The following is a 23,702-nucleotide window of genomic DNA, read 5'->3' on the forward strand; positions in this document are numbered from 1 at the left end:
TATAAATATTTGCAGGATCAGGGCCTAAGAATACATCATTGGGCTTCTATTCCTGTGCAGAAAGAATTTACTACTCATCTATGTTCTTGTTATCTATGTGTTAGCAACTCAAGTCTTGTGATAAACAAAATTATGCAGTCAAGCCAATTTTTTTCCGACCTTTTAGATGGTACTTTTTGTCAAGCTTCTGGTGGCTAGGGGAAGAGCACCGTACAGAACATTAATTTCCTCCCACATACTGTAGCTATTTTTTAAAAGATACTTTTGACATACATTCTACATATATAACAAAAACATAAACAAAGATGATTATGGAATATATAAAATTTTAAAGGACAAAATTTAACCTGAATTCTGGTGACTCGGTATAAGGAATGCTTTTGAATTATTTATTTTAGTTTGGCAATATTATTAAACTTGTAATGCAGACTGTAAAAAGGCCTATTTGATGCTATTGGTGGAGTTTCTATTCATATTGGTGACTTTTTCCTGTTATACTTACCCTAGTGCAGCCCTTTTAATGGACACACAATATGTTACTCTGTGCCCAAGCTCACCTACTCTTTCTTTTCTCAAAAGACAAGGCACATCTGCCACCTGCTCTAGTCTGTGTCCCAGCAACAACTGTCGAGCAGTAAAAAGATTGATTATCAGTCAAAAACCATTGCACAACACCAGATTTTGGTAGGTTAAGCTTGCTGATCCAGCAAGGGATGGTGTGAAATTTTCAGTGATGTGTGCCAACATTTTGGTGCTAAAAGAACAGCAGTGCATGTCACAGTGAAACATTGCCAAAGATATGCAGACAAAGCCTAGAAGTTTTTGTTTTGAATTTGGCTTGAGAGAGAGAGAGAATTGCTTAATGAATTTGAAAACCCTCTCTTAACAACAAGTCATGTGCATGGAAAACTATAATAAAAGTACCAATGCCCTGAAGATTTTATAACAAACTATAGCAATGGCTGTATAAAAATATTACAATATTAGCTTCATTTCAGTATCTCCTATATGAGACAAAATAGTATTTATTTAATACTATTGTTTAATGAAACAGTAAAACTCTTCTTATTAAATCTTAAAGTGTATTGGTGTGACTATGCGACACGTAATAGAAAAAATACTAAGATTTGTCTCTCTTATTGTATGCATAGATTGTTAATTAAATAAATGGTAGTCAATGGATCGTAATCATATTCAGGGTGATTTTCATATTATCTGTAACACCCTATCATGTGCATAATTGATGAAGTAGCAGATAAGCATATCTTATCATAAATATAATTTGTGAAGTTTTTATGGAAGCAAGATGTGAATATATTTATATGATAAGGCTTAGTTGGTGGACTAAAATCTAAATACTTTAATCACTCATGAATAGCTCCATGAAAATAAAAATAAAAGGCATATTTATAGAACTTAAGTCATATGGGCAACTACTAATCAATATTTTTATTTATTCATTGACATTTCTATAATACTCATCACTGTCGTATCTATTTATATAAGAGACTTACCACTACTAGGTGAAACTAACCTAGTTTACTAAAGCAACAACTTTCTGTAAAAATTACAAGCTATTGTTGTCCTGAAATTTTTCATTTAGCAGTAAATATATTTGTGCTAGAAACTGTTCTTTCAAGGTAACAAAAGTAATTTTAAAATAAACCATTGGTGCTTTTAAAAAGAGAGAAAGAAAACATAATTATAACTACAGAAGAAAAGGCTAAAAATTCTCATTAGAGCAAAGATGTAAAACGTACACATTAGTTAAATGTTTTTATAAAATTTATTTATTTATCCCAAGATCATTGTTAAATGCACTGCATTGCACTTTTAGGCACCACAAGTATTTTTATAATCCAACCCCCTCCAAAGAAAAAAAAAAAGGATTTCATTTTTGTCTCTTGTTGGAATGGCACACTGGTAACACAGGTTAATCCTTAACAAACATAAAATTTCCCAGTCAGTCATCTGGCTTTTTGTAATAATTTAGCTAGCTAATTTTTATTCTAACTAACATTGTAGCTTATCATAACTGCCAGCTGTTTTGATGATTTAATAGAAAGTATTTAGTAGAAGTATTGTGACTTTGATACAGAACACTATTTAAGTTAATTTTGTAAAACTTCATCAAAATTAATTGTACAAATCCCAGAATGTACTCCATCATCTTAAAATATGAATGAAAACAATATTTACATCCAAATTTCAAAAGTAAATGAGTCAGAAACAGCATTATGTGTGTGTGTACAAATATCATTTGATGATTGTACTGAAAAAGGGATGAAATAGAGTGGGGAAGCTTTAATGTTTGTAATGAACAATTTTAAAATAATAAAACATTCACATCTGAATGATATGTACATCTGAGTGTAAATATTCGAACTTGTTGTATAAACATCCCAATAATTATTTTAATGATTTTTCATAAAGGTCAAATGACTAAATTAATAAATGCTCTCTGAAATGCTGAACTATTTTCTTCCTAGTGTAATAAGCCTAATTAATTGTGTCTGTTAGGTGTCACTGAAACTAAAGAGTAAATTCAATAATCTCTGATTTAATTTATTATATTTTCACCATTTAACCTCCTGCAGGCTCCCTAATGTCTATTCAGATCTATATTAAATTAAGCACCAATGCTAATGAAGGGCAATAAACATGGCTGTCAGTAGATTTTTCTTTCATTAAGCACATTATCCTCTTACTGAGCTCTAAATGAGTAAACATTAGTTTTGTTAAACCATGCAAAAAGAGAGGATGAAAATCATTTTTAATTGCACCCCTGAAGCCATATAGTATTTGTTTTTTTACCTTTAATTTTTTTGAATGGATCTAAAAAAGGCTCTCCAGTTGAAATATAAATGTCGGCATCATGGGGTATGTCTTTAGGTTCTAGTGCTTCAGTGCCGTCTGCCAAGAACACTCGTCGTGCAGCCATGTTCAGATTCAGTTTTTCAGTGCACTCCTCCAGCAGCTAAATGAAGGCAAGAGGTAAGGAATATTGATTGCGACAGAAAAATATATTCACAACATGACCAACATTTAGTGAAAGGATCAGGACTAAAAATTAGAAATGCATGCTTAAATGACTTACCAACCATAGTAACTGCACTATAAGTAACTTAGTTTTTTTGTAATCTTTGCTGGCAGTTAACTGATAACAGGATGATGAAAACACAGTAGATAATGTAACATTACAAAGAATTTTCAAAAATTACTATTTTTAGTCTCACACAGTATTGTAATTTGTTATGAATGAACTCAACATTTTACACTCTGTAACTCCTATTTATTTGAACAGTGTTTATACTGTAGTATGTGTTAATTATTCACAAATTTTATGTGTATTTTATATGTATATTATACATATGCTGGAAAGGAAGAATTTTAATATTAGCTCATTTTAAAATAAAAGGCAACTTCTTTCTTTAACTGCTGGTATAAAGTACAAACTATAAATAAAGTTAATGCATGTAAGAAAACTTTTGATTAGTATTTACCAGCTTAATGGATGGTACAGCAATCCTAGCAAAGATACTTCTTGTGCCATTCTTGTAAGCTGTTACTTTGATTACCCTTGGCTGGCATTTAATAACTTGGGGCACTTCAGATTCTTTCTGGGCCAGCTGGAGTCTTGGGGAAGAGAACTGTGTACATCTGTTGCAAATAAAACCAATTTAGCTTCATCAGAGAAAAAGTAAATTTGTATTTTGTTGAAAGCATCTATTTCTAAGGTCTTTTTATATACAATTACGTAAAATTAATATTTCTAATATAAACCCTTGATGACTCTTCACATTATAGATATTTAAATCAGAATACCTGAGTTTTTAATACACTATGTAAGGAAATTGAACTCCTTTAAATAAAATAGATTTAGAATGATATTCTTCTATCACATATTTAGTTTATTTTAGATATTTAGCATATTTTATTTGTAATACACCACATTCAGAGAGCACCATTATAACTCAAGTATGAAGTTGTTATGCAGCATCTTCAGAGCCCTTTTTATTCTGGCTTTTATAAGAAAAAAGATCTCTTCAATCTTTAAAAATTAGTCTCCAATACCACCAGCATTTGACTAAATGTAAATAATAAACTTGGTACTAGAAAAGTTAACAATATTCTTATTAGTGTTTTCAGTGCATAAGTCATTTTCTTTATAATTCAATATAACTTAATTATTTGCTCTTAGTTGAAAAATTAAGAGCTAATGCTGTAGCCTTCATTCAGGCAAAATTCCCATAGACTTTGATAGCAAATAGACTGTAGAATGGGGCCTTATGTCAATGTTTCCGTTCTTTAGAATGCAAAATACATTCAATGCCATTAGCAGAATGAAATGAAATGCACTAACATCCAATAAAGAAAAAATACCCTCAAAACGATTTTTAAAAGGGTAATTCCACAAAAAAAAATCTATAGTGCTATTGTACTGTAAGGCTTTTCTTAGAAAACAAAGAATTTCTATTGCATAACTATAGGAAAGCTGCATGTTTTAACAAGAACATTGGTAATCTAAGGCCACAATCCTGCACTGAGCTCTGTGTAGGTGCAAGGTCCAACTATAAAGAACTCAGAGCAGGTTTGAGGCCTAAGCATCTGATTCAACTCCGCTAAATGAGAATCTTTCAAACAATTTTAAAGGGCACTGGATTGAACCTTTACAGAATAAGTACTTTTATGCCCATAACCATAAAGTAGAGGTATTTGACTATTTCCAAGTTTCTCGCTCTGTAATGAAAGTAATAGTTAAAGGACTTTTTGTTCTATAAGATTTTTAATCCCTTATTCATACTGGTGGGCACTTCTTAACACAAGTAGTCTCATTAAAGTCAAGAAGTTATTGTGTGAGAAACTGCTAACCCATGTGAGTAAGGAATTTAGAGTCTGACTCTTAATGAGGTATTACTACAAATTATCATTAAACTGCTTTTTGTGTGAAATTATAAAAATATACACAGAGGGCTAATGGATGCAGTTTATGCTGTATATATATAAATGTATTATGTGCACGTGCACACACACATGACACTAAAAATAAATCTTAAAGAATGCAATAAATCTTAAAAATGAATAAAATTAGCAATGTCTTTTATTTATATGTTTTGGAGTATCAATTGAAGCATCATTATGATTTCTGTTGAAAGGAGAAACAGCATCAACAGTCACAGTTAAAAACAACACAGAACAGCTTTGATTACCTTAGCTGACCTGCTGGAGCACTGACAGGTCTGTTTCTCTTGGATGGCAATATAAGGCAGAAATTGTTTGTACTGTCTGATTTGTAGCTGCCTAGGTTTGATATTCTATCACTGCTCTGAACTGATTTTGTTTGATGTGTGGAACAATCTTGAAGTCCTGACCTTCTTGATACCACTGCCGATTGCAGATGAATGTTAGGGCCAAACAGAGGCTGTCTAGAGTTTTGCTTTCTGTCAGTATTTTTAATTGCTGTTTTTGCATAGGGTGAAATAAATTTTCTGAAAGAAAAATATGGAGAAAAACATAAAATTATATCCTCTTATGCTGGCCTTTTGCTTAGTTTAAGTAATTATTGAATCTGTGAGGTCTTGGGAAAACCTGATAAGTGACAAGCATGGGTGAACTTATTTAATGTCAATGTACACTTGAAAAGTGGAAGAAAAGGAAACCAAATCATTAAGGCACCAAGAAATTGTCATAATAATTAGTAGATTTTGAAAACAGTCCAAGACAAAATCTCAAGGAGGAAAATAAGATTTTCAATATGCTTTAAAACTATTTTTAAGATAACAAAGTATTTTGTTTTATTCAACTTAGATATAATAAAACAAAATAACACACCATTGACAAAAAAGTAAACTGAGATTCTATCAAATGTAGCCTGAGATTTTCAAAGGGAGTTAGACAGAAATTCAGCAGGAATTAGGCACCTCAATCCCTATAGTTCTTTTGTAAATCCCAGCCGTAGTTTCAATAAAAATTAAGTTTTACAAAATCCAATGATAAAAATATTCACTGAAATTACAAAAAAAAACCTACTAGACACATCAATCTTTTATAAAATGAATACACTTTTCTCTACAACTTGTGTGATTCATATATTGCAGAATTGTGGCAGTGAATGAGTACCTCAATGTGAAATTGACTAGAAACAAAAGCAAAAAGTGCAAATTTACTTTCATTGTTTACTTTTTGCATTTCCCTAAGTGTAGGCAAACAATATAACAAGTAAAATGTAAATAATTTTTAAATGTTGCTTTAACAATCTAAGATGTTACTAATAACAAAAGTAAAGGCATTTCCAAATTATTTTTAACCTGTTCGTGTCCCCTTAAAATAGTTTTGTGTGTGTTTTGGTTTTCATTTTGTTTTTGTACTAAGAAATCTGTCCTTTCCTCCACTACTAAGCTCTAACCCTGAAGACCCAGGTTCAAATTCTTGTTCAAGTCATTAGTAAAAATGTGTTTGAATAGTTTTATATTAGTCTTCACTTGTGCATGTCATAAAACCATTGCCGAATTTAGCTCAATTAAGCTCTGCTTAAGCAAGTTCCAGAATTAGAATAGCAGGAACTGCTGAAGGTCAAGATTGAGGAAAACTGAAAGAGCTATATCTGGGGCAGGTAGCAGAACCCACCTGATTTATGCCTGAGTCAGACCAGTGCTAGTCTTGCTTCACTTAAACTATGCAATAAATTCACTTATATCAATAAAAAATAACAATCATAAGGCATTTTTTTTAAAAAAAGAACAAAAATAGAGAATAAACAACAGACAGCTCTAAGTTTGAGACTAATATTATGTTGATGTCATAGAAATAAATGATGTAATGCACCACAAGATTGGCATTTTATAGATCCAGATATAGATCACAATTTATTTTTCATTCACTCTTTTCTTACGACTGGAGGGTGTCTTAGTAGTATCAACAGCCAAGCAGAAGAAACAGAAGAGTCTGACATGGTCAGCTTCTCACTCTAGCATGCAGATTTTCATAATTCATGAGTGTCACATTGTTCCGATGAACTACAAGAGCCCGGTGATGTCACACCCACAAATTATAAGATATTTTTTGCACATCTTGAAGTATATTTAACAAAGCAATTCAAATATTATATATCAAAATACTGTGATTAAATTAATGTTACGAGTTTGAGTTAAATCAAGAAAAAAAATCTATGTAGCATTATGGCTACAAACATATTGAGGTGTGTTTTGAATTCTGATTAGTGAGACAAAAAAGACATTAATATCTTGTAAATGTTCATTTTCCTGCAAGGCTGTCTTATGGGCCATTTGAAAAGTGAAGAATATCTTGTTTTCCTTTTTACAATAAAATCTACTAAATCCCATTACTTATTACTGAAAAAAAAAATCCTTGGTACTAATCCTTACTGAACAGTGAATTATTTTGTTAGAATATTAACTGCCTTGGCTTTACCTCTGAAAAATAAACTAACAAGGGAGTCATTTATTTTAGTAAAGAATTATTACTTAATATTTACCGCTAATGAATTTTAGAAATATTTTTTCAACCACATATGCCACTTTATAAATGACCTGTTGGTGAATAAGTCTGTTATTAAAGGAAAATAGGTGTGAGACTAACATAGGTAGCCTTTGTACACACTAGCATCTTCTTAAAATTTTCCATCATTGCACCATCATTGTTCAGTTTTACCAGGGTAAGAACACTAGTATACACAGGTGGGTCAACAGCACCCATATTTTAACTGGGGTGCAATCTACAGAGGGTTAACATGCCAACAGTTAGTCTACTCTAGTACCACATTTGCTACCAACAGCAGACTTATACTTGAGGTAGTGCAATGATGGGACATGTTAAGAAAATGCTAGTTTGGACACAACCCTTGCACACAGTTCATTGGAGACTTAATATATCATAGGGTGAAGAGCTCAGCCTGTAGTGAAAAACTACACTATGTTTTTAGAGACTTTGTCATGTGATTTGTGAAATGACATTAAGTGCCATGGTAAAATGTATGATTCCTCACTCTTTATTAAGGCAAAAATCCTGTTCAGATCAATGTTAAATCGAGCCAAAAGGTTGTAATCCCATGTTTCTGGCACAACGAAACATGTTTGTGTAGGGCTCCTATAGTTCATTGTCTGGTTATGCTGAAAGGACAGGAGACATTTAACATGGGTTCAATCAGGTCACAACTTTATTATTAGATGTCTGGGACTACCCAGCAGATAAGTGTACAGTGCAGATAACCCCCATGTTTATTCCCTAGTTACCTGGGGGGCTTTTACCAGTTCCCCCTCTTTTTCCATACCTGGGGAGAGGGGTTACCACCAGCTTCCCCTCTTTTTGCCTCCCAGTCCCTCCAGTAAATCCATTGCCGGGACCATACCATCCACCTCCGCCTTGTAGGAGGGTTAAGGCGGGCTATAAGAATGGGGGGTTGGCTCCCTGCCGTACCAATCACAGAAGTCCCCAACTGTCCCCTGTTCGCTCCTTTAACAAACACCTCTTTTTAAAAAGAACAGGAGTAGTTGTGCCACCTTAGAGACTTTGTTAGTCTCTAAGGTGCCACAAGTACTCCTGTTCTTTTTGTGGATACAGACTAACACGGCTGCTACTCTGAAACCTCTTTTTAAGTCCTTTTCCAAGCCATTTATCTGGTCACTGTATACCTTCCCTATGGAGTACCTGCACTGGACATCTGCCACAAGGAGGTGCTATCAGTTAGCTTGGCTGCCTCCTCCCCACACCCAGTCGGGTTCCCAGACATCTTCTAATGCCATCTTTTATATCAGTTAAAAAATGACGGCACCTAAGGGTACGTCTACACTACGGGACTATTCCGAATTTGCATAAACCGGTTTTGTAAAACAGATTGTATAAAATCGAGTGCGCGCGGCCACACTAAACACATTAAATTGGTGGTGTGCGTCCACGGTCCGAGGCTAGCATCGACTTCTGGAGCGTTGCACAGTGGGTAGCTATTCCGTAGCTATCCCATAGTTCCCGCAGCCTCCCCCGCCCCTTGGAATTTCCGGGTTGAGATCCCAGTGCCTGATGGGGCAAAAATCATTGTCATTGTCGCGGGTGGTTCTGGGTAAATGTCGTCAGTCACTCCTTCCTCTGGGAAAGCAACGGCAGACAAGCATTTCGCGCCTTTTTTTCCTGGATTGCCCTGGCAGATTCCATAGCATGGCAATCATGGAGCCTGTTTTGCCTTTTGTGACTGTCACCGTATGTGTACTAGATGCCGCTGACAGAGGCGATTCAGCAGCGCTACACAGCAGCATGCTTTTGCTTTTGCATGACAGCAGAGATGGTTACCAGCCATACTGCACCATCTACCAATCCATAAATTAGTAAAAAGATGATCATGGCTACCAGTTGTTTTGCACCATTTGCTGCTGCTGCTCTTAGCCAGGGGTGCAAAATTGGGAATGACTCCCTGAGTCAATTCCTCCTTTTTGGTATCTAAAAATAGAAACAGTCCTGCCTAGAATATGGGCAAGTGTACTAGAGAACCACTGTATCAGAGAGCACAGCTGCTCTGTGTCAGATCCTGCAGAAATTATGAGCTGTATGCTATTCACAGGGGGTGCTCCTGCAACAATCCCACCTGTTGATTCCGTTCTTCCCCCAGCTCTCCTGGGCTACCGTAGCATTGTCCCCCCACTTGTGTGATGAAGTAATAAAGAATGCAGGAATAAGACACACTGACTTGTTAGTGAGAAATGAGTGGAAGGCAGCCTCCAGCTGCTATGATAGTCCAGACAGGACAGTAAGGAGTGTGGAGAAGAGGAGCCCAGCATCCCTCTGCTAGTCCAGGGGCAATTGAATCTTTTTTTTACACATGAAGGGTGGGGGCTGACAGAGCTCAGCCCCCTATTGCTATGATGACGATGGTTATCAGCCATACTGCACCATCTACCAGGAAAAATTAGGGCCAGGTGCCCTTGATTGACCTGACAGATGCTAGTCAGCATGGTTACCAGCCCTTTTGCACTGCCCCATGTGCTAATAGGCTGATGATGAGGACGGGTACCAGTCATGTTGCACCATCAGCCACCCATGGTGGGGGGGGAGCAAGGATGTTGGTGTTCAGTGCTGCGGCATTGCGTCTATCTGCAGCATTCAGTAAAGATAGGGTGACATGTAAAAGGGGCGTAAATTGCCGAGCTATGCCCTGACCCACCGCGGACACTGTGTTTGACCCTAGAAGCATTTGGAGCTCAGCCAAGAATGCAAATGCTTTTCAGAGAGACTGCAGGAACTGTGGGATAGCTTGAGTCCTCCAGTCCATGAGCGTCCATTTGATTCCTTGGCTTTCCGTTACGCTTGTCACGCAGCAGTGCGCTGAGTCCCTGCTATGGCGTCTGTCTGGAGATTTTTTTAAAATGTTTTTTAATTCATCTTCTGTAACGGAGCGCTGATAGAACAGATTTGCCTGCCCTTACAGCGATCACGTCCGCATGGTCCATGCGGGAGCTCTTTCTTTATTTTGATTTTTAACTGCATCGCCACACGTGCTGATCGGAGCTCCACGCTGGGCAAACAGGAAATATTCAAAAGTTCGCGGGGCTTTTCCTGTCTACCTGGCCACTGCATCCGAGTTCAGATTACTGTCCAGAGCGGTCAATGGTGCACTGTGGGATACCGCCCGGAGGCCAATACCGTCGATCTGCGGCCACACTAACCCTAATCCGATATGGTAATACCGATATTAGCGCTACTCCTCTCATTAGGGAGGAGTACAGAAACCGGGTTAAAGAGCCCTTTATACCAATATAAAAGGCCTCTTAGTGTGGACGGGTGTGGCGTTAAATTGGTTTAATGCTCCTAAAACCGGTTTAAACGCGTAGTGTAGACCAGGCCTAAGAGAGAAAGGTGAACCTCATCTTCCTGAAACAACTCTGCTGCCCCTTATACTGTGCCAGGATGTGAAATTACTGTCCTTCTTATGGTCCCAAGGAATTTGGCCACCTCTCTATACACATACCTCCTGGCCTTGTCTACCCTGTAGGGGATCACGGCTCCCCACCAGACCCTGCGCTGAAGTATGTCTGACCACATAATGTTAACTCTTGGAAAAACTACACTATTTTTTTAGAAAGCGACAAAGAGTCCTGTGGCACCCGAAGTGGGTATTCACCCACGAAAGCTTATGCTCCAATACTTCTGTTAGTCTATAAGGTGCCACAGGACTCTTTGTCGCATTTTACAGATCCAGACAAACACGGCTATCCCTCTGATATCTTTTTAGAGACTTTGTCATGTGATCTGTGAAATGACATTAAGTGCCATGGTAAAATGTACGATTTTTCACTCCTTATTAACGCAAAATTCCTGTTCAGATCAATGTAAAAATCAAGCCAAAAAGTTGTAATCCCATGTTTGTGGCACAAAGAAACATGCTTGTGTAGGGCTACTACTATTGGGTTTAATATTGAGAAAAAAAGTGGCCAAGAATTAAAGCAATAGGACAGACTCAAGATGCTTAAATGAAAGAAACAAAAGAATCCCAAATCCTATGTGTACTAAGGCCTAAAATCTTTATTGCATATTTACTAGCAGTTCTAGAATTGCTTCTTTGTGTGATTATATTGAGGAAGTTTTTAGAGAGATGTTTGTAGTTATTATAAAAGCAAATTATTCTAAGCTCTAATTCATACACTTTAAATTAATTTAGATACAACATAGAAGTTTTATTTTACTATAAATTTTTCAAAGAGATTTTCAAACTATCCATGTAAATTTAACCAGGATACACATCAACCTATTTTTTATTATTTAAGCACAAAACAATAGTATTTTTTAAATAAAAGAAAGCATTCTACACAGTTTTGAGTTTTCTAACACATAAATCTACATGAGGCTAACAATCCTATTCATAAGTGAAAATGTGGCTACTTTGACAGACCCTGGTTCAATAACAAGTATGCAGGTTGAAGTTATCACACAGTTTTGGATGTGAATTCAACAGCAGGATAATGACAGTTGCCAAGGATTTGTACTTGCTGTCGCTTAGTACCAGTGTTGCCTGTCAAATTGTCTCCTTTTTCTCATACAGAAGCCATAGAATTTTTATGGATAGCAATTACTTACAATATACAATGAAGTACATCAAATGTAACAACCACTCTTTAGCCCTTCATTATTTGGTCGTCTCTTTGTTATATCTAGTCATCCATTTTCACCTAAATTATTTATTTATACTGTATATTTGACAAGCATATATTTCTTGCTTTATATTTTTGGAGCACTTAAAACCTTGCTCAAGAGACATAGCTATTTATTTTAATATTAATTGTATTTTCAGCTAAACTTTATCTTATTACTATTTTAATAGTAGTTAAACTTCTTGTTGGACTAACTGTAACTAGTACAATCTAGATGCCAAGCTAGTTTATATATCTCTAAATATTTATCCTCATAAAACATTTAAATAATGAAAGTATTGAGACTTAGCTATAACGGAAGTTCACATTGCTACCCTATATTCCTCCAGGCATCATATACATGTTTATATAGACTTGCACTGATACTATTTTGTTTTGCCACCTAATTGTCTACTGCAAATAACTGCATTAATATAACTTTGTATTGACAGACCATGCCACTCTAGTAGATTTATATCTTTATCATTTTGAGTTGATACTGTAATGTACTCTCCATTGATTGTACTCTCATTGTTTCATTATATTTTGGTCTGATATCTTTTCAGCAAGAGGCTTGCACTGATATCATCATAATACTGTTGTGATAACACTATGTCCAATTTTACTTAACAAGAAAGTTACAACACGAATTATACACATATGGTAAAATCCCGGCCCTATTTAAATCAGTGGGGGTTTTGCCATTGACTTCACTGGAGCCACAGTTTCATTCCCATTTGGTAGTTATTTTTTAAAATTCAATATCTTGCATGTGTATATTTGTCTCAGGCATCACAAGAAGAAAGACAAGACACCAGGAATATGATTTAACGATGCTCCAATTTTATTAATTTATCACATCTGGGAAATTATCTGGCAATAACTCATCCAATGCAGATCAACTTTCTTCTAGAATCTGTACCACTTGGAGAAGACTGCCTCAAGCCCTCACTCCTCCAAACCTTTAACCTGCTCCTAGCACCATTGCTGGGACCGCACCATCCTCCCCTCATACAAGAGTTGAGAGCATGGAGGAAAAGTGGTGGCCTCTCACTATACCAGACATTAGGACACAACTTATGCCCCAGATTCTTTACAAATGCTCTTCCAGCTCCTGTTTATCAGGGAACCAGGATCCCTTTAAATAAGCATCTGCACTGGATGCCTGCCAAGGTAAAAAAAGATGAACATTTTACCATCTCACCTACCACCTGGGAATAAAATCATGGCTCTGTTGAAATCAATGGGAGTTTTATTATTGACTTCAGAGAAGTCAAGACTTATCCCAGGTCTGTGGGTTCCTGAGGGGAAGATCACCCAGACCAACCTTCCCAGCCCAAAAGGTGATTCCCATGATGCTCAGAGCAGGACCCAGAAACCCAGTTCTATTGTAATCTCAAGAGTGTGGGGATGATGGGGGCTATTTCTCACAGGTGCAGACTGGTATGTTAAACAGGGGAAAGGGCTTATAAATACTTCCCAAGGTTACACAGGAGCCTGGGCTACCACTGCACCCTTCAGTTTGACCAATAAACTAGGACTCCCTCCTGGTCACCATTAACCCTTCCCTAAGCCCACAAGGAAGCAGAGGTCCCCACACCACTGCGGGAGGGGGGGGGAATCCTTAAAGGGGCCCCAGGATTTTTTTTCACCTCACAGTCCAAACAAAAGACTCCCCATATCTGAGACAGAGGAAGGAATGCAATAAGAACCATCTCTAACAAAATAGGATCAGCACAGCTGTTACTAAATCAGCCAGGTAGAGGAGGCTCTCCTTTTAGCTTATCTGCAAGAGCTGCTGCATGTAGGCCACCTGGTCCAAGTTTAAGTTTTCAGTGTTGGTTATGGATATATATTAAGCCATATTTTAGCTACACTAGAGACATGGTGATAAGAAAGAAAAAAGGACTAATGGCATGGGGTACATTGTGAGGAATGGGCTCCACAGTGGAGGGCATCTTATAGAAACAAGTAGGAGAGTGTCGCAACCCTATACATAGTTATGGCTCTGTATGGCCAATTGTCGGTCCACGGATATCTTGTTCTGTTAAAAGGTCAAGGCAGCCTCCATCTTGGACCAGGTTCTTGTTCCACAGGAGAGGACAGAGACCTAATTCTGCCCAGCAACACCGTGGTGTCGTGTGCAACCCTGAGATGCGGTGTGCAACATTATAGTGCTGTGTGCATTTTCCCACTCTTTTGCTTGGTCATCTAGGGGTCAGGCTAGTGCCTTGTGCAGAGATGCCAGTGTGCCGTGTGCAGATCCTGTAGGCGTGGGGGGCAACAGTTCGGAGCCTGAAGGGTGTAGGAGCCAGGGACCAATCAGATGCTGACACAAGTGAGTGAGACCCTTCGAATAAAAATAGGTTTCCCCCCAAAATTTTTGTGGAGTATCCGCGTGTCAGCTGAAGGGCCTGATCAACCTTTCAGCCAGGGTCTCCTCCCGTTATAGCTAGCTCATGTCGTGTCGTTTTGGATTCGTCATCGCTTTGGATTTATCATTTTGGATCTATTTCTATCAGCTCGTCATGCTTCTGGTGTCTGCTCTGCTGGTCAGCTGCGCCTGGAGTGCGGTATTTGCTTTCTAATTTCTGACAGTTTGCTTACCTAGCTTCCCCTCTTTTTCCCCCTTCCTAACTTGGTACCAAGTGTGTATACAGTATATGAGAGTTGAATTATTGAGCTCATAATTGCACAGTTGTTTAGTTTGTGTAGTTGTTCTGAGTTTTAGTAGATACTTAAATATAGACCGTTTTAAGTTGTGTGAGTTACTGCTCTGTCTTTGTCTGGAGTGCTTGGTGCTGGGTGCTGTCTCCACCTGAGGATTAGCTGACCAAGGGGTTTCTGTCCCCGCGGTCTGTGTGAGTGGAACCTGCACAATCGCAGCCGCACCACACTCTTGGTAAATCCCTTAGTGTGAAAGCAAGGGCGGTTGAGGCAGTGGCCTGTGGGTCTCTTTTCTGTGTTGCACCGGGCACCGCTCTGACGAACCCGATTTCCTCCTTGTGTAATTGATGTGTCTGCCTACTCAGTGTGAAGCAGTGAGCAGTATAGATTTGTATTGTTAATGATTTTTGGGTGTGTTAGTATTGTTTAATAACATCCCAGCTAAGAATTGCCCCCCTCCTCGGCCAACATTGTAACTATCCCCCCAATAAATGCAGCCACTTGGCTTTAAACCTTATTCTGGTCCAGCCTGGTTTTTCCTCTCCCAATACCAAAGCTGATCGAACCGCAATTGGTTTCAGACAGAGAGAATAAGGGGGAGGGGTTTAAAATAAGCAAGTAGAGGTGAAGTTTATTTTGCTTACAATATAATCTAAACACAAACTTTATTTAAAAATTAAACTACGGTTATTGGTTATGTTACAACCATTTCCTCAATACTTTGTTTTTTATCTAGTTTGATTATAAACTCTTTGAGAATAAAACAACAGGAAACAATGTAGGAACCACTAACTGGGCTAAGTTACTTAAGAGTATCGTATCACCAGTTACTCTCCTGAAGCACTGAGACAATATCGTGATAAATGTATAAACTGGGGCTGTCCAAGCGATTAAAAAAAAGAATCACGATTAATTGCGTGATTAAAAAAATTAATTGCAATTAATCGAACTGTTAAACAATAATAGAATATCATTTATATAAACATTTTGGATGTTTTCTATGTTTTCAAATATATTGATTTCAATTACATCACAGAATACAAAGTGTGCAGTGCTCACTTTATATTTATTTTTATTACAAATATTTGAACTGTAAAAAACAAAAGAAATAGTATTTTTCAATTCACCTAATACAAGTACTGTAATGCAATCTCTTTATCACGGAAGTTGAGCTTACAAATGTAGAATTATGTACAAAAAAGACTGAATTAAAAAATGTAAAATTGTAGAGCCTGCAAGTCCACTCAGTACTACTTCTCATTCAACCAATCGCTCAGACAAACAAGTTTGTTTACATTTGCTGGAGATAATGTTGCCCACTTCTCAGGACGGGTGCAAGGATGTTTCGCGCCCTAGGCGAAACTTCCACCTAGAATCATAGAATCATAGAATCCAAGATCAGAAGGGACCATTATGATCATCTAGTCTGACCTCCTGCAAGATGCAGGCCACATAAGCCGATCCACCCACTCCTGAAATAATTCTCTCCCTTGACTCTGCTGTTGAATGCTCGAAATCATGATTTAAAGACTTCTAGTAGCATATAATCCACCAGCAAGCGACTCCTGCCCCATGCTTCGGAGGAAGGCGAAAAACCTCCACGGCCACAGCCAATCTACCCTGGAGGAAAATTCCTTCCCGACCCCAAATATGGTGATCAGCTGAACCCCGAGCATGCGGGCAAGACTCTCAAGCCAGACCCTCTGGAAAAAGGCTAACAATATCCTATCAGTGACCCTTTGTACTAATTACCATTGTGGCATGTTATTGACCTATTGACTAAACCCGTTATCCTATCATACCATCCCCTCCATAAACTTATCTAGCTTAATCTTAAAGTCATGGAGGTCCTTCGCCCCCACTGTTTCCCTCGGTAGGCTGTTCCAGAATTGCACTCCTCTGATGGTTAGAAACCTTCGTCTAATTTCAAGCCCAAATTTCCTGACTGACAATTTATATCCATTTGTCCTCATGTCCACATTAGCACTGAGCTGAAATAATTCCTCTCCTTCCCTGGTATTTATCCCTCTGATATATTTAAAGAGTGCAATCATATCTCCTCTTATCCTTCTTTTGGTTAAGGAAAACAAACCGAGCTCCTCAAGTCTCCTTTCATACGACAGGCTTTCCATTCCTCGGATCATTCTAGTGGCCCTTCTTTGTACCCGTTCCAGTTTGAATTCATCCTTCTTAAACATGGGAGACCAAAACTGCACACAATACTCCAAATGAGGTCTCACCAACGCCTTATATAATGGGACTAGCACCTCCTTTTCTCTACTAGAAATACCTCGCCTAATGCATCCCAAGACCGCATTAGCTTTTTTAGCGGCCACATCACATTGCCTACTCATAGTCATCCTACGATCAACCAGGACTCCTAGGTCCTTCTCCTCCTCCGTTACTTCCAACTGGTGCGTCCCCAGCTTATAACTAAAATTCTTGTTAGTCATCCCTAAATGCATAACCTTACACTTCTCACTATTGTATTTCATCCTGTTACTAATACTCCAATTTACAAGGTCATTCAAATCTCCCTGGAGGATATCCCGATCCTTTTCCGAATTGGCAATACCTCCCAACTTTGTGTCATCCGCAAACTTTATCAGCCCACTCCTACTTTCGGTTCCGAGGTCAGCGATAAATAGATTGAATAAAATCAGACCCAAAACCGAACCTTGAGGAACTCCACTGGTAACCCCCCTCCAACCTGACAGATCACCCTTCAATACGACCCTCTGCAGTCTCCCCTTTAACCAGCTCCTTATCCACCTCCTTTCGATCCCCATCTTTTCCAATTTAACCAGTAATTCTTCATGCGGTACCGTATCAAACGCCTTACTGAAATCAAGATATATTAGATCCACCGCATTTCCCTTGTCTAAAAAATCAGTTACTTTCTCAAAGAAGGAGATCAGGTTGGTTTGGCACAATCTACCTTTCATAAAACCATGCTGTAATTTGTCCCAGTTGCCATCGGCCTTAAGGTCCGTAACCACTCTCTCCTTTAAAATTTTTTCCATGACTTTGCATACTACAGATGTTAAATTAACAGGCCTGTAGTTACCCGGGTCACTTTTTTTCCCCTTCTTGAATATAGGAACTATATTAGCTAATCTCCAGTCAAACGGTACAACCCCCGAGTTTAGAGATTTATTAAAAATCATCGCTAACGGGCTTGCAATTTCACTCGCCAATTCCCTTAATATTCTAGGATGAAGATTATCCGGGCCCCCTGATTTACTTCCGTTAAGCTGTTCAAGTTTGGCTTCCACCTCAGATACCGTAATGTCTACCCCCATATCTTCATTCCCATCAGTCCCTCTATCACTATTCCTTAGCCCTTCATTAGCCTCATTAAAGACCGAGGCAAAATATTCGTTCAGATATTGTGCCATGCCAAGATTATCCCTAATCTCCACTCCGTTTAAAGTTTTAAGCGGTCCCACTTCTTCCTTCTTGGTTTTCTTCCTATTTATATGGCTAAAAAACCTTTTGCTATTGGTTTTAATCCCCTTCGCTAGGTCCATCTCCACCCAGCTCTTTGCCTTTCTCACTGCTTCCCTACACCCTCTGACCTCAATAAGGTAGGTTTCTTTGCTGATCCCTCCCATTTTCCACTCCTTGTATGCTTTCTGTTTTTTCTTAATCACTCCTCTAAGACACTTGCTCATCCAGCTCGGTCTAAAACTGCTACCTACGAACCGTTTTCCCTTTCTCGGGATACATGCCTCTGACAGCTCCTGCAATTTCAACCTGAAATAACCCCAGGCATCTTCTGCCTTTAGATCCCTAAATATGTTAGTCCAATCCACTTCCCTACATAGTTGCCTCAATTTAGTAAAGTTAGCCCTTTTGAAATCATAAACCTTAGTCTCAGATGCAATTTTGTTTATCCTTCCATTTATTTTGAAACGAATTAGCTCATGATCACTTGAGCCAAGGTTGTCCCCTACAACTATTTCCTCAACAAGGTCCTCGTTACTTACCAAAATCAGATCCCCCCTCGTCGGTTCAGCAACTACTTGATGAAGGAATTCATCAGCTATCACGTCTAGGAAAAGCTGAGCCCTATTATTATTACTAGCATTTGTTTCCCAATCTATATCCGGGAAGTTAAAATCTCCCATGATCATACAGTTCCTATTAGTATTTACCTCCTTAAAAACATTAAAGAGCTCTCTATCCATATCCAGGCTAGATCCCGACGGTCTATAGCACACCCCAATCACTATCCCAGGGGACGCTCTAGTAGTTTTCGTCCCTGTGACGGGGCGGGACAGCCCCGCACTGGTACAGCGGGGGTTAACCCTGCTTTGATAGCAGAGGAAGCCACGCCCAGGAAGCTCTGCTGGGCGTGCTCCAACTGGCAGATCAGTATAAAAGCCTGCAGGTCTGCTCAGTTGGGGCTGACCACCGGGGGAGAAGGATGCAGACCGTCAGCTCCTGCAAAAGGAGAGCCAGTGCGCCTGGACCGGGGCGTCAGCCGAGCAGAGGCCATACCGGAGACCCCGGGGGGGACTCGTCCCTGCCAGGAGGGACCCACGGGGGAACTGCTCCCGCAACGCCGACGTCCAGCTAGACAGGGTAGGAAGTGACCCAGGGGCAGGGGCGGCTCTACCTTTTTGGCCGCCCCAAGCAGTCATGCGCGGGAGGCGCCCCGGAGCCGCGGGAGCAGCGGACCTCCCGCGGGCATGACTGCAGAGGGACCACTGGTACCGCGTGGCTCGGCTGGATCTCCCGCGGCTGCGGACGGTTCGCGGGTCCGGCGGCTCCGCGCTTGAGCTGCCGCAGTCATGCCTGCGGGAGGTCCAGCCGAGCCGCGGGACGAGCGCCCCCTCCGCAGTCATGCCTGCGGCAGGTCCAGTCGTTCCGGGGCTCCGGTGGACCTCCCGCAGGCATGACTGCGGCAGGTCCGCCGGCCCAGCCTGCCGCCCCCCCCGGCGGGAGGGGACGGGCCGCTCCTCGGCTCGCAGGATGAGCTGGGGACCCAGCCTTTTGCCGCCCCCTAGATTTTGCCGCCCTAGGCACCAGCTTGTTTTGCTGGTGCCTAGAGCCGCCCCTGCCCAGGGGACTGTCGAGACTGACAGCCTTAAAGCTGCAGTACCGCTCGGCGTGTTGCGGGCGGATCCCCGCCAAGCGGGGGAAGGGGTGTCTATGGACTCTGACCGCTAGGCCGTGCTACCCCGCTCCGAAGAGGGGGTTGTGGGACTCCGGCCGCTAGGCCGTGCTACCCCGCTCCGAAGAGAGGGTTGTGGGACTCCAGACGCTAGGCCGTGCTACCCCGCTCCGAAGGGGTGTCTATGGACGCTGGCCGCTAGGCCGTGCTACCCCGCTCCGAAGAGGGGGGTTGTTGGATTCCGGCCGCTAGGCCGTGCTACCCCGCTCCGAAGAGGGGGTTGTTGGACTCCGGCCGCTAGGCCGTGCTACCCCGCTCCGAAGAGGGGGTTGTTGGACTCCGGCCGCTAGGCCGTGCTACCCCGCTCCGAAGGGGTGTCTATGGACTCCGGCCGCTAGGCCGTGCCACCCCGCTCCGAAGAGGGGGTTGTTGGACTCTGGCCGCTAGGCCGTGCTACCCCGCCCCGAAGAGGGGAGTTGTTGGACTCCGGCCGCTAGGCCGTGCTACCCCGCTCCGAGGAGGGGGGTTGTTGGACTCCGGCCACTAGTCCGTGCTACCCCGCTTCAAGGGGGTGTCTAGGGACTTTGGCCGCTAGGCCGTGCTACCCCGCTCTGAAGAGGGGGTTGTTGGTCTCCGGCCGCTAGGCCGTGTTACCCCGCTCCGAGAGGGGGTGTTTATGTGAACTCTGGCCCGTAGGCCGTAATACGTCGGTTACCAGGGACAGGCCGAGGAACAAGGGAGTGGCGGGCGCTAGGCTCCAGCTCGCCCCCGCCACCAGGGGGTGCTGGGGTACCAGACCCGTCACAGTCCCCAATGTGACCATTGCCCAAACAGACTCCGTATTATCCATTGCATTGCTAGTTATTTCGTTACTTTTCACCTCATTATTGACATACAATGCTACTCCCCACCTTTACCTTTGTATCGGTCTTTCCTAAACAGCACATACCCTTCCATACCTGTACTCCAGTCATGGCTACCGTTCCACCATGTTTCGGTTATTCCTATGATATCCGGTTTCAATTCTCGGACCAGGAGCTCTAGTTCCTCCATTTTGTTACCTAAGCTTCTCGCATTGGTGAACAAACATCCTAATTTTTGCTGTTTGGCTCCTCTCACCCTTTTCACCCAACTTGGTAGGGACACAGTACTACCAGTATGACCTGTCGGTCTAGTATCCGTCCCCACCCTCTTCCTTATACCTAACCCTCCCCCTCTGGCTATATCTGTTGTTATACTGTTGTTCTCACTCTCAACGTATAAATTTGGCGTGGAGAGTACCTGGACCTCTCCCAACCGTCTCCCCCCAATGTCTAGTTTAAAGCTCTTTTAATCAGATGAGCCAGCCTCCCTCCTAGAATTCGACTTCCTTCCTTACTTAGGTGGAGCCCATCCCGTGAGAACAGTTCTCTGTCCCCAAAAGCCTCCCAGTGCCCATACATCCCAAAGCCCTCCTTGTAACACCACTCCCTCAGCCAACTATTTATCGCCACGATCCTGTCACCCCTTTGGCGCCCTTCCCTAGGGACAGGTAGAATCCCACTGAAGATCACCTGAGCCTCAATTTCCTTGAGCGTCCTACCCAACCTGGCATAGTCTCACCTTGTGCCCCCCCCCGAGCCTTGTGGCAGCCCTCCGCCCTAAGGTGCCCCCTTACAAGATGCATTCACTATGCATCTTGTAAGGTAAGTTGCAGAGCTCCTAAAGCTTGTACAAGAGGGCTTTCTTAGATTTCCTAAGGTGTGTAGGAGAACGGCTCCATTCTGCATGAGGGATAGGGGATCAGGAGTGGACCACAAAGCTGATTGTGATTCCAAAAGCTCCCATCTCCCAATTTTCCCGTTTATTAAAGGAAAAAATAAACTGCACCAGTTCTAAACCTGACTTTCCGCATGATGGGGGAGGCAGAACCCAGGATACAGTGGCCTCATCCCCCTGCAGCTACCCACAGGATGGGTTGCCCACATAGGGAAGTAAGGGTAGTGCCTTATGCCATCTTATGCCCTTGCATAACTTGTATGACATATAAGGATTTGCCCCTTAAATATACATGTGCAACATCTTGTATCTTTTAATCATGTTTGTATACTTACATTATTTTTATTGCTATAATGACTTAAATTGACTACTAGGGCCCAGTTTGCCATGCCTGTTCCCCGCATGGCTGGGGAATTCCAGGGGAAGGACTAATATCTAACCAAGTGAAAAAATCTGAAAATCTGAAGAAGAGGAGGCCTTTGTTTTTAAGGCTTCAAAGCCACAAAGATCACTAATTTTGAGATGATTAAAAATTTAGATAAACTCAAATTTAGATAGCTCAGCGTGATCTATAGCTAAAACATTTCTCCATATCTGCAGTGTTCTGAGGCACTTTTCAGATTGATTAAAGGAAACTAACAGTAAATGTTACTGTGCAACCATGAAATTATCTTTAAAAATAACCTCTATTTTCAGCTTTAAAGTGTTGCTAATAAAGATATTTTTCTCAATTATATTCTTTGCAGCATATCACAAAATAGCAAATTAAAAATCTTACCTTGGCAAATGATGTAAGTGGGAAGAAGATGTGATGACTTTATTCACATACTGCTTCACTACCGTTGTTTGTACACTGTTATGACATGAAGACGTTGATGAAGTTAAGAATTCATTATTTCTTTGTGATGCCCCAAAAGTTGGATTGCAAGGTACGTGAGCACTTACTGGCCTTTTGTCATTTGCCATTTCCTGTTTAGAAATGTCAAAAGCAATAATTAAAATTAATGCAGAGTTTTTTTCCATTAATAGTTACAACTGAAACTCTTTGATTAATTAGCATGAACCTAGTCCAGTAGTGTCTTCTCACATGAATAATCTAACTGAAGCCAGTATGAAACATAGTGGGTTTCTGAACATAGTAATGTTCAGTTTGGATGAAGGCAGATTGTATTTGTATATATTTACATTCTTAGGGAACAGAATTTGGAGATGGTGAGGAGCAATAGCAATTTGGAGGCTTAAAGAGAGAGAGAGGGGGAGGGATAAAAAAGTATTCTCTATGGAGCTAGATTGGCGGAATTATCCAGAAATCCTAAAGGCTTGTTTTTGAGGTTTTGTAACTTACTAACAGTTTATTGCTGAAATTAATTTGGAAGGAATATTATTTCATTTATTATGAAATGTTATTGTGGAAGCTATATGCAAGACTTTCCAAAGTATAAGATTAGAGTCTTAAAAGATTCTTGCTTTTATATATATATAAAGCTAACAGAAGGGGAACCAATTAGAGTATGGTATGAATTGCTCGTGCTCAACCATGCAAAATAATAGAGTCAAAAGTTTATGTCGATACCAAGAAGTGCTGAGCACCCACAACTCCTGTTAAATCAATGGGAGCAGTAGATGCTCGGCAACTCTTAGGCCTGGTCTACACTAGGACTTTAATTCGAATTTAGCAGCGTTAATTCGAACTAACCGCTCAACCGTCCACACCAGGAAGCCATTTAATTCGAACTAGAGGGCTCTTTAGTTCGAATTTGGTACTCCACCCCGACAGGTGGAGTAACGCTAAATTCGACATGGCTAACTCGAATTAGGCTAGGTGTGGATGCTAATCGAACTTAGTAGCTCCGGGAGCTATCCCACACTGCACCAGTCTGTTGACGCTCTGGACAGCAGTCCGAGCTTCGATGCTCTGACCAGCCACACAGGAAACAACCCGGGAAAATTTGAATTCCTTTTCCTGTCTGGGCACTTTGAATCTGATGTCCTGGTTGGACATCGGGGCGAGCTCCGCAGCACCT

The 23,702-nt window shown here is 40.7% G+C and overlaps 1 protein-coding gene across 5 annotated transcripts in view; it reads right to left on the reverse strand.

Moving 5' to 3' along the window:
- The window catches only part of DCDC1 (doublecortin domain containing 1), a 452,481-nt gene that overhangs the window by 393,807 nt on the left and 34,972 nt on the right, over positions 1–23,702 (reverse strand). For 4 of the 5 annotated variants that reach the window (XR_005597781.1, XM_039535835.1, XM_039535837.1 and 1 more), the window contains exons 2-5: positions 22,457–22,647; positions 5,211–5,489; positions 3,504–3,660; positions 2,815–2,977 (exon numbers count right to left, since the gene is read on the reverse strand). Coding sequence is in view for 4 of the 5 variants with exons in the window: in XM_039535835.1 (XP_039391769.1) it covers positions 2,815–2,977; positions 3,504–3,660; positions 5,211–5,489; positions 22,457–22,647 (790 nt within the window). In the remaining variant the exon portion in view is untranslated. The remainder of the gene's footprint in view (positions 1–2,814; positions 2,978–3,503; positions 3,661–5,210; positions 5,490–22,456; positions 22,648–23,702) is intronic. The other variant, XM_039535836.1, reaches the window with a different exon arrangement.

The sequence above is a fragment of the Mauremys reevesii genome, linkage group 4 (assembly GCF_016161935.1).
Source record: "Mauremys reevesii isolate NIE-2019 linkage group 4, ASM1616193v1, whole genome shotgun sequence".
NCBI lineage: Eukaryota > Metazoa > Chordata > Testudines > Geoemydidae > Mauremys > Mauremys reevesii.